This window comes from Chelon labrosus, assembly GCF_963514085.1.
Source record: "Chelon labrosus genome assembly, chromosome: 3".
Classification (NCBI taxonomy): Eukaryota; Metazoa; Chordata; class Actinopteri; order Mugiliformes; family Mugilidae; genus Chelon; species Chelon labrosus.
This window is the reverse complement of record NC_140339.1, coordinates 23,581,351-23,593,775: the sequence shown is the minus strand read 5'-3', so window position 1 is coordinate 23,593,775 and position 12,425 is coordinate 23,581,351. Positions and strand designations below refer to the sequence as shown.

General features: G+C 41.5%; 1 protein-coding gene across 1 annotated transcript in view; it reads right to left on the bottom strand.

Annotated features, from left to right (window-relative positions):
- LOC311509358 (heterogeneous nuclear ribonucleoprotein C-like 1) overlaps positions 1-9,992 on the bottom strand; it is a 39,863-nt gene extending 29,871 nt beyond the window's left edge. The window contains exons 1-2 of the mRNA XM_084574530.1: positions 9,889-9,992; positions 5,246-5,324 (exon numbers count right to left, since the gene is read on the bottom strand). Coding sequence (XP_084430656.1) covers positions 5,246-5,324; positions 9,889-9,910 — 101 coding nt within the window. The 5' untranslated portion in view covers positions 9,911-9,992. The remainder of the gene's footprint in view (positions 1-5,245; positions 5,325-9,888) is intronic.
- Between the last annotated feature and the right edge of the window lie 2,433 nt (positions 9,993-12,425).

Here is a 12,425-nt window from a genome sequence, read left to right as displayed (position 1 = left end):
GTCACGAGGGGTTCCTTTTTTATGTAGAGTCTACGGCTCACACTGTATGAGGAACAACCTGTGCATAATTCACATCGCAGTGAGTAGGTGGTAGGGGGTTGTGGTAATCAAGTTTTGTAAGTGGTAATCAAGTAACAGCATGCTATTTTGCCACGTCAACAATAAATAAACCTGAGTTATTATTTGCTGGTCCCTGTGCAATATGGTCCCCTCTGTTTTTAAATAATGTTAAGTGTCATTTTTTTTTTTTTAAATAAAACTGCCGCAGTGTTGTGTGTACAGATTTAGCTCTGGGTGGGCATCACAACAGCTGGCAGTCAGCTGTGTTGTGACAATCAAGAGCGATGTCACAGAAATATCCAGCAGAAAGAGGTCGTTCATAAAAATGGATGAACTTAACCGTTGCTTCCTTTACCGCAGATTGCCTCTGTTTGCCCTTTGCTGTTTCTCTTCTCGTGGTGGATTTACAGATGTCAGCCAACTAAGCCTCAGGCTAGATACACATATACAATCTGTCAAAACAAGTGTCATGTGTTGCATGGGAACAAATGAGATGAGGAAGATTAAAAAAAAAAAAAAAAAAAAAAAAAAGGCTGCACACTGTAGGGTTACAAGTTATCCCCCATCTGGCCTAAAGGATAATTCTGGTTTATGACCTCCGGCTTTATTTTAATAGTTTAGGTCATTATTTCTATTAGTTATGGTGACGATGCAAGCACTAAAGTAATAGCTGAGCTTAAGGAACATGGCAGCATCAGTAAAACAAAGCCTGATGAAATAATAAACAAATGCTAAGATGATGCTAAGACTATTTAGCCTCATACAAGCCACACACAACTCAGCCAGCATAGGACGTTTGATCTGTTACAGGAAGAAAGTCTGTAAACCGCGGCAGATCTTAATGTGTGGATTTAGTTGTTCATCTTTGGCTTGTCTAAATGAACCTGAACTGCCAGATTTCTGTTTAAGCCCAATCATTGTTCTTCCCTAACATCCCTTCATAATAATGACACATACGCCTTCTCAGCAATTACCCTGATGAGTGCAACCTTATCAATAAAGATAAGGCCAAATCAGAAATACAACATACATGTCCGATTTCCCGCCACCCTCTTATCCACTGCTGTAATATCTCCCATCAGATTATCCTTTGTGTCTCACTGTGCATCACATTGGACAGATAGGAGAAATAATCACCCATATCCACCTCCCCACGTCCCCGTCAGACTCTTTGAACCTATACAACAGATGGGCCTGTAGTGCAGGCAGTTTTCTTTCAAACTCAAACTCCTCTATGACCAGCTCCTCCGATAATTAATACAGCCGAGAGAATATTAAAAGAATGAAGCGCATGGAGAAAGCTGACAAAAATACCAGAGACCAGATGCTCAGTACACTTTGCAGCTCAGTGTTGAGGCCATTCCCCTCCCCTCCCTCTGTGCCTTTCTCGTTCCTCTCTCTACAGAGATGCAAACTGGAGCAGACAGTAAAGTGAGCATTGTAGGACATGGACACAGTCTAGGGTACTTATGATCATCAAGATCATCAAGAATGAATTAGAAAATTAGCCCCAATGAATCATGGAGGCCGGAGAGATAGGAGCATTTTATTCTTGTTGACCACGTCAACATAAGTCATAGGTTAAATCTATACATAAACACACTCACATACTCCTGCACACACCTACGAGACCCTTCCCATCGCACCTGAGCCTTCCTATATATGGCCATACAGCACAGCAGAATGAGCCTTTGTACGAGTGCACTGGAGCACACAGAGGGCTTGGCTGCAGCAGCAGCAGCAGCAGCAGCAGCAACAGCATCTGGGTTGTGAAATTCATTCCCCTCGCTCCACCCCATCCCTGCTTCCACAGCTGGGGCTCAACAAGCTAGAGGGGACCTGTGACAGTCAGGAAGTATGAACGATAAATGATGACAACACCCATATGTCGTCAGGGTTGCTCTGGAGCAAATGGCCTGGGGGAGGACATATGAGAGAGTGGCAGTGGAAGGAAAGGAAGAGGAGGCGAAAAGACAGACCTGTTATTATGAGACAAGAAATTACTTGGACTACATAAAGAAATAACATGAAAGGCTTTTCTTTTAGTTTAGCTCTAGATGGAGGTTGAACTTTTCTTTTTAAGCTTGACAAGCTTTAAGTTACAGTTCAGAAATGCTCGTGCATGTGTTGGTGCTGCATTACACTGATTAAGCATCTTAGACATGGGTTAGAAAGTTTGTTCGCAAAGTAATCTAGGCCACAGGCAGAAGTGTTTGTTGGCCAGCTCTGTGAGAACAGTGGGTGGAGGGAGTAGACAGGGCACACGGCTGCCAGCAGCACAGAGCAGGATTATTGGAGTCTGGACAAAAAGATTTTTGCTAGCTGTCTCGCCATGATTTACATTTGTGACTTTAGCTGTATTGTAGGTTCTGTTTCTGGGAAAAGGTTGTAACTTGGATCAGGTTACAATTTATTTCCTTCCTTTTCCCTAAAGCTCTAAATCTATGGTATGCATTGGAAATATACACGCTGTCTTCCAATAAACATGAAAAAAAGCCCACTGAATCCCTTTAAGTGGAAGCAGCTTCACACAATATGCATGAGACTATTCAACACAGTCTCTCTATTGTTCATGAAATAGTCATGAAATTTAACCTACTGGTTGGGGTCCATGGACATAAATCAATTTTGTTTGTGACAAAGACCACTTTGAAAATAATATATTTTAGTTGGCAGTATCTTACATGCCTGTGCTATGTACTTGAGTAGCCACTTGACACTGAACACAATGCAAATGAAGGTGCAGAACCAGCAGAGAGAAACATCTAAACAATCTATCTCTGAAGTTGGACTGTTGGAGATATTCTCAGTCTTACCATCCAAGAGACAGAGACCATTCATTTTTTGTTTCATTTTATTGGTTTTAGGCAGCAACAACTCTTTGTTAGGTTTACTATGTATAAAAAAAACTTGTTAATGGCGTAGGAAAAGGTCATGGTTTTGTTTAAAATACACCTTTTCAAATACGTAGTCAAGGACTGATGAACTGACCTTATATTTCCTGTCTACCTCCACCATCGGGTGGCAGCTGTCCAGTGTTTTGGGTTAGTAGCAAATATACGGAAAATTAACATTCTGCACTGCTAAAAAAAAAAAAAAAAAAAAAAAAGAATAGAAAATGTTGCTAATATGCTAAGATACAACAGTGATTAACATGATACTTGGTTAACATGACCATCTAAGCATTGCCCCTGTGTGTTTAAAACTGATGTTAATATTTAGCTCAAAGCACGTCTGGGTACAGCCCCAGAGAGATGCTAGTGTGGCTGTAGAGTCTCAGTCTTTTTTTATTTTCTCTGTGTTCACAGACTGGACAGGGTCACTGAGTTTAGCCAAGTGGACGCGTCCAAAAACCTAAAATGGGCACAGAAATCCAACTTGGTCTGCTTTAAGTCCATGTCATGTCTGTGATATATCAGGCAGGTTATATCAGACTTTCTCAGTGCAGATACCTCAGGTGTTTTCCATTTTCAGTTAGTCATTGTGTGTGTGTGTGTATTGTATGACTAACCTCATTAATGCATGGCTGCATGCTGTAGTTGAATAAATACATGGTGGAATGGGCAAATAATGTTCGGGGGTTTAAGGTTTAGGCATAGCTGGTCAGAGGGAGCACAGGCAGAGAGCTGGATTAAGTGCTTTGAAGGACATGCTGGGGACAGAACTGCCCATACTGCAGTATTTACGCCTCTGCATACTACTGCACGATATGATGAAACCCACAGAGGTGCAGGAACGGAGCTGCCTTGAATGGGAAAGTGTTAGTATTCATTGTGGGGCGGGAAACATATGTGGAGCACAGACGACGGAATAATAATGAGACTTGCTGATTCAGCTTGGAACAACAAGTTGGCCTCAATATTATTACATCTGTTGATGTTCATTTCCATCCTTGTTTGCATTCCTAAACTATTTAGAATTTAAGGGTCCTGCAAAGTATTTTAAAACTATGCTTTAAAGCTATACTCCACTGGCTTCAATTTGAATGTCTCTCCTAGCACTACAGTATCTCCAAAGCCTTGTAAGCGTGTATGGATTAGGGCTGAAACAATGGTGATTAATCCATTCAGTATTATTTTCGCCATACCAGCCAACACATTGACAAAACGGTGACTCACAGGCACTGTCAACCAACTAAAAATCAGATAAAACTCACTGTTGTTCAAATACAGATGATGCCGTCTCCTTGTTTGTGCCCCTCTGTTTTCTGTTGAGGTGCTCATGCATGGTGGTTGTGCTGCTGTGGCGGTTAGATCCTTTACAAAGGGTCTATTTTATTAGGTTTCTGTTTAAAGAATTCCCACACTGTTGCAGCTTTATCAGATGTTTTCATGTCTGGCTGGAGCCGCCCTATTTGGGGCTGAACGGAAACACTGCGCAGCTCCAACATATTCCGTGCAAATCGACATAATAAATTCCGACCCCCGTTCTGATTTCACAGCAGTATTCAAGCATTCTCAGCCTTTTAAGTATCATCTTTCTGCGTGTAAGTGAAACGCAGCATGCTGCCAGCTTCCATGAATGTTTTCTTTTCTGATTTTGTGACGTCTCTTGAGTGCTTTGCTTTTTTTGTTTGCACATCATTCTGTACGAAGGACAACATATGGACCTCCAGTAGACATGTAAGATACCATGCAGTACTAGAGTCAGTGGAATAAGAGCTACAAAACCATAATCTACACTCACAGCACTTTCTGTGCTCATTAAAGGAGCTCGGGACCACAGAGCTGCAGCCAGAGTGAGTAAGATGCAGTTCAAGGAGAGATCTGAAGTTAAGAGTAATGAAGCCGTGAATGAAGCCCACACACTGTCTTCCCTCCCACTGCCTTCCGTTCCCTCCTACAGCCGTCTAAGCACATTGTTTACCTTAGTGTAGCTCCACAGCACTGCATTGAACCACCAGCAATAACCAGTAATCAGCTGCAATCATATGTGTGCACTACATCAACAGATAGATTAAAACATTGACTGATGGAGACAGCACCTCTGGCTAAAATCAATAGCGGCTTACATACGCAGCTGGTATGAAGCAAATAACAAATAATGCATCATTGATTGGAAAGCTGAGGTGCAACCATTGAGTTACAGATAAAGGGCATAAAAGAGGCATGATTATCTCTGAATGTGTGGAGGTAGGAGAGCATCTGTGGATGTGACTGTGTAGGGAGCGGAAGGTCATACTCACCCATAAGCGGCGGCGTTGCTGGTCCTCTTACTGGCTGCCCTAGAGCGGCTTGACTTCAAATCTCCACTCATGCTCATGTCTGCATGAAAGAGCAACCAATTAGCTGTGTGCTGATATAGTAAAGAAGAGCAGTAAAACACGAGAACAAAACAAGGATGAGGAGGAATACAAGGAAGCAAGGGAGAGTCCAAAATACACAGCGAAAAGAACGTTCAGATGATTAACTAAACTAAAGACTAAACTACTCCTTATTTGAGCAAAACTGACTGAAGTCTAAAGTCTGCGTTGACATCATTTGACAAGATCCTGATTAAAGTGCCAGCTAAGACTGACAGTAGCTGATTTCACATCCATCTTCCTTCACAACCTGACTACTCTTGCCACTTTGAGCTGGCGGCTCGCTTCCATTTTTGTCTCCCGTCTGAAACGGTGCATCAGAAGCATGGTGCAGCTTTAGCCCCATCTGAAAAACTTCATCTCTGCCTCTCTCTCTCGCAAGTCTTTCCTGCAAACACCTCCATACCCACGAGCCATCTTGATTACAGGATATGCCAAGAGCTCACTGCTGGCACTGTGGCTGGTTGGTTGGCGCTGACTTACGAAAGGTGAGTAAAGGAGAGGAGGAAAAAGCAGGTGGAAAGAAGAAAAGAAACGGGGAGAGGAGAGGAGGGGAGAGGAGAGGAGGGGAGAGGAGGGGAAGGGAGTCCGGTTTGACATGGACAGATGGGTGGTGAATGGAGTGTGACTGGGCCAGCTGCACACACACTTACACAGCGTGACTGTCAAATGGCTGGAAGCTACAATTAATTAAGTATGGGCTTGAATGTGTGAAAAGAAATTTAGACACGTGTATGGGCCTTTACTTCCCACAGCAAGGATAATTTCCTGACAGCTTATAGTCAACCAGTGACCTGCTGGGTGGCTTCTCTGCAGCCAGCACTGCAACTCTTCTTTGCCTGTTCACACAAACTCGGTAAACTACAAACATCCCCAAGATATGAGGAATACAGACAAAACAGAAATATAAAGACGCGTTTTAAATACCTCATATTTCATGGAATTAAAATAATTTCAAAAGATGATGTATTTGAACCTTTTTTAAAATATGTGTAGCCAAACAGTCGGGTATATTTGTTGATATGTTTTATTTAGACTGTACTGTAGCCTCTAAGATCCAAAATAACTCAAAATGTCGAACTAGAAAGAAATTCTTCCACTAAGAGGATGAAAGAGGATGAAAGATTTACACCTCATTAAAAAAATAAAAAGTGTATTGGACTGATCTTAACACAGGCTTGGTGTTATGTGGCAGGAAGAGAAAACTGGGCTTTATGATGCGTCTGCTGAGCAACATGAGCACTGCATGATTGACTGCATGATGAAGCCATTTCACAGGAAGAGAGGGGAGGATGCTGCTGAGCACAGTTGTCTCGCACAACAGGAGCAAAACCTCAGGAGGTAATCAGAGTGCTATTTGGTAAACACAATCCTATAAGTCACAGCTTCTCCAGCTCGAGCTTCACACACATGCCCACACATGTGTTCGAATCGTTTTTGTTTTGTTGTTTTCGTGACTGATGAATTTCTGTTTTGACACCGTTTCCTTAGGTTACTGCTTTTTTTTTTTTTAGCAGTTCTGCAACAGTTATGGATGTTTTCAAATAAAAAGATGAGATATCACTGATGATTGTGATCCTGGACCTCACATGGATTCTCCCACTTAATAATCTATTTAAACACATAGACCCATGTACAGTTAACACCACATTTTCATAACACCCAAGTCTACTCTCTGTAATTGTAATGACTGACTGCAATGATGAATGCAATGATAATGGTGCCTGATGACTGCTGTTGTAATGCAATATACATTATACATTTTCCCTTTAAAATTAGTTTATCTCTATCAATTTACTATAATCGACCCTACGCTGCATTTATAACCACTAAATCATTTACAACACACTGCAGCTTTAAGTCTCTCTGGGTAAAAGTGTCTGCCAAATGAAGGTAATCCAATGCAAATACAAGGGGAGCATGTTTACTAATGTGCAATATTTGTCAAGAATTACTTCTATAAAAACATGTCATATGTGCATGCAATTGTACTACTGTCTTTCACCATATGTTCATTTGTATTTTTATTTTCATTCATTTTTATTTTTCTCATCAGATTTAGTTGAAAAGTTAAAACAAATGAGAAGTAAAACATTTGCCTCCAACATGGACAAATCATAAAAAGGATTACTGTATATCTGCATTGAGTGTAGTGGTTCACACTCCTCCGTGTGCATTGTTCGCTTGATAAAACTACAAAATGCGACAGGACTTTTGAATATATGGAGAGCTAATTCCTTGTATTTGACTGATCATATTGTAATTCCAATTGCTTGTTTTCTTCTTCATTATGTTGATATGCCTGTATGGTGATGGTAGCTTTACTATGGGTGGCATATCACATTAATATCATGAGACCTGATTGTCATTACAAACCAGTGGACTCAGAGATAAGCCAGAGGTATTCCAGCTGAAATTGGCAGGTAGAGAAATCAAACAGTAAAACAAGAGCAGAGGGCACCAGAGGACACGGCAAGGTCACATGTGATGAGTTATAAAGCCTCACGGTCTGCCACAGCCTACAGTCTGTCACTGCTCTTTGTATCCGAGGATGTCATGGCTAAGTGCCAGACTGTCGCTTCGTACTGAGCCAAAGTGGATGCTGGCTTAATAACACTACCTGGAAAGAAAATTACACAACAACAATGCGGAAATGCTGTGGCGAGCGCTTGCGTTGACTGGATTTCCCTTCAAGTCTCCAGTCAGCCAGCACCCACCCAGCTAAAGTGTCTGAATTCTCTAACACCGCAAAGCACATCTGAATCTGTGCTTTCGCATCACTGTACACTCTGCAAAGACATCTCTACTGAACTAGCTGCATGTATAAGGATCCAGGTATGTAAGTTTAAAAGCTAACAATGAAACATCGACGCAGTTGCAGAATCTGCAACACACGTACAGGGGAACTTGTGCACAGTGTGTATGGTTCACAGTTTTATAAAACTCATCATCAAACAAAACATAACTAAATTTGCTGTTTGGTGGGTTAAACTGCATCCTTGACTATTTTATGTGTTTTTTACATTTAACCCAATTCAACATTTAAAACACGTAAATAATTTCAACATAGGTCACTACTGCTTGATGAGGGACACTGATATTTCAAACACAAGACAATGTGCCTGTAATCCTGCTCACATATGTTTTTCCTTTCTCAAGCATTCCACCCCAAAAGACGAAAAAAGAGCAAGTACGACTGAACGTCTTTTCAGCAATCATTTAAATTAGAACTGCAAAATGGATTTCGCTTTAACAGGTCTGATAGACTGACAAAACAACACTGACGGCAGTTTTTTTTTTTTTTTTTTTTTCGCTGTGGTAAAATATTGTTAGGATTTTCTTCCTGTTTCGTTCTTTTCCCCTTTCAGTGTCATTTTCGATCATCTTAGCTTTAAAAAAAAAATTGTCAAAATAAAATACTACTTCACCTGTCTTTTTTCCTTACCTGCATTCAACTGATTGTATTCATCCAAGTGGCTTCAACTTATACAAATAATTCAACTATCTGCACAGTTTGTTGCAACATCTTGCTCTTTGCTTACATCTATTGCATATGTATTCTTTTATACGAACACTGCCAGATAGGTTAATAATACATCAACATTCTGGTAGACCTATCTGACATCTAAAGGTGGGCTGACATGCTCCACTCTTTTCTCACACTGCATATCACCTCAGGTCAGGCTTAGAGCCAAGTGACAACCATGAAGCTTTAGTTTCCACTCTCATGACTACACAGAGTGTAATCACAGAGGCATCAGTGCCAACACATAAGGCGGATTAAGGTGAAAGCTCTTGAATTACACTAAGGGAGATACAGCAGATTCATGGGTGAAGTTATGAAGCCCACATCACACAGAGGCAGTTTAAGATGAATTTCACTTTCACTGTGAAGTCTCTCCGTCTGTGCTTAACTTGTCTGCAGCCTTTGCTTTCCCTACAGACATGTAGCTTTGAGTGCGGTTTCTGAACTAGTGTGGAATTTGAGAGAAGATGTAGCCGCTCTGCCTGCACGCCTGCTTAAGTACTCTCATAGTTCATAAAAGCACTATTCGTTCTACGGCTGGAGAAAAAGGAAAACAAAATGCTTGCTCAACACATCACCAGCAATTACAACACAATAAAGCCTTCAGCCATCTCTGTCTCAGGTGCTGACCTTGCCAGTGTGAGAAGCAAGTTCAGCTTCGTTGAAGTACCTCACAGGTTTTGTTGAAATTGTCAAACTGACTGTAACACCTCTTAATGCATCATGATGTTTACATCATTAAGTCCAGCTTGCCAAACAGCTTTGGGGCACAAGTGAGGAGAAACCCTGGCTTCGGTGCAGATATGAGCAAACACAGGCTGAAAGGCTTGCAGAGGGAACGGCTAAATATGGCAGGGGGAGAGCAAAGATATCAGAGGCACAGTGGAAAATACTGTCTTTCAGAAACACTGCGCTACATGCACACACACATACAACCCCCCCCCCCCGGCACACACACACTTGCACACACACACTCAGCAAAACACTCCGGTATACTCACATCTTGGGCTGAACAGGGTCATATCAGGGATGCAAACCAACCAGAAGACTGAGAGTGGAAGGGCTAGCCGAGGATTTCTCTGCTTCTCTCTCGTAACTCTCTCTCTCTCTCTTTTTCTGTGTCCTCACTCTTAGTGTGTGCGTGGTGCTGGCTGTGTGTATGTTCAGGCTGCCGTTTGGCTGACTGCTGTGATACTACTGAGTCAGTGACAAACCAGCCAGAGAAGCACCAATGGGATATACCAAATGTTTTCATGTGAAAGGGGTGGACAGGGGCGCGCTGGGCTGTTCCATTAGCAGGAACACTGGCAGGAGGATTGGATGAGTGTGCAGCTGGTTCCCCCTCAGCAACAGGAGCTTGGCTGGGGCTCAGGGCTTACAAATTCAAGCCAGGCAAAGAGGAAGCTGCTGTAGCGTGAGAGCATGTGTGTGTGTGTCTCAACGCATGTGTCAAACAGCAGAAGCCTAAAGACACAGCTGTGCACTTCACATTTCATTGACCAAAACAGTAAAAAACTAAACGATAACAAAACCTTCAGAATCATTAATGCATTTATTGACGATAATCTGTAACGTCACACAAAGAGAAGAGTATTCTCCTTAGTGTGATCGTGAGACAAAGGGGTTAATTGCAAGGGTATCTGATGAACTAATATGCAAATACTGGCTGAAAACAGACCGTGACTTTATCACTACACTGGACCTAAATCATTCTAGATAGGTCAGCCACGTGTAAACACACCGAGAAAGAGACGGATGATTTTTATTAAAACTATAGTAATGTCATTATTTTCACATATCCCAGCAGTTTCCATCACTGGGATCTTAATTACAATGATGACAGCATCTGACAACACACCTAGCAGCGTCTTTCAGCATACTGCAATGCTGTCTAATTGTTGTTCCATTTTTGTTGTGTGGTATTTGGAGAGAGAATACACCTGAGGGCGTTTAATCTTTTTTCCTGCCGAGGAGGGGCTTTCATGCGGGCTTAATTAGCTTCTTTAACAACCAACACAGAGCAAGACTGGCTGCAAGCCAAACTTTAATCTTAGTCAACTCAAAAATGATTATTACCTCTTTTCACACTACACTTAACCCAGGCACAATTGCATTATTAAACCGTTAACCCTTGGATAACTGTATTCCAAGCGCTGCGAAAAGCAGCTAAATGAGCCCAGGGCCATCAGTCTCAAAGGTACGAAAGCGCTAATTTAGAGGTGTGCAAAGTAGTAGTGTATGTGTTTTGTAAAACAAAAGAGCTTTTTGATTGTTATTCTTTTTATTTAATTCCAGATGAAGGTGAGAATGTACCACTATCATTTATTTATGGCAAACTCACAGTACTACAAAAATCTCCTGTAGTCCAACAAACATTTCTCCCTTAAAACAGGATACTTTGAATGGTTGGTCACGCAGTGTGTATACTAACCTTAAAGCCAGGCTTAATATTTGTACCTGCAACTTTAGATCTGCATCAGAGGCCAGATTTATTTTTTTGTACGGTCATGCCATTGTGAACTGACACACATCCAGGAAACAATTCCTGTAGAAACTATGGCGGGATAAAAGAAAGAGAGAAAAAAAAAAACTATTTCAGAGCAATCTAACAGTCTAAAAAAACACTCAAAATAAAAGTGATGATTTTACCACAACCAGTTTCTCTTGGTTGAGCCCGACTGACACACACATAAATCACGCAAAAAGAAGGAAGACACCTTGTGAATAATGGAATTGATTGTGATGACGCTTGTATTTAGTTTTAAATGCATATGCAGCTTTAGTCAGAGTTTTCTACGGCATGGCAAAAAGGTTTTCCGGACCAGATAGCTTTACAGGTAAACCAAGGGCAAGCCCAGGTGGCTAGCTTTTGGTATACTTTGCAATGACAACTATAAACCTTGTTCGGTCTGGTGGGAGAAACAAATGTATGGCTTTCCCTAAGGTCCAACAGAACCGAGGATCACTACTGATCACATGAAGTTCACAATGTACTGTGGCCACTGCTAAAATTGCAGCAAAGACCTGGACTGTTCCTGCAGGCATGTTAAACATACAAGACATCAGATAATATATCTAAGAACACACATAGGAAGATACTTTTACTCCCTATTCATAACTTTCTCGACAGCAGAATATCCCCATCTTTATTTGTTCAAGGTTTTTATTTCATCCAGTCTCTCATAATAAGAATGTTTGTGCTCACTGTCAGCTATCAGAGGAATTAACAGCAGTGAGCTGAGGAGGCAAGAGCGGGATAGTGGGGAGGGAAAGAGGTAGTGGAGCAGAACTAGGCTTGATGCAGTCCAGTGGTCTGACTTAAACAGAAAGGGCTGAGGGGAAGGTAGGGGTAAGTAAAGAGAAAGAAAATTATCCTGCAGGCTTAGAAAATGTGCGGTAGAAAACTAGAATGACCACTTGTGGTGGTAGGCCTCCACTGACCAGCTGCCAAGTGTAAACTGCAATTTAAATTCATGTTTGATAAATAGTATTAAGTGTATTTTTTAGTGAAGTGGAAGTTATCACTTTATTCACATT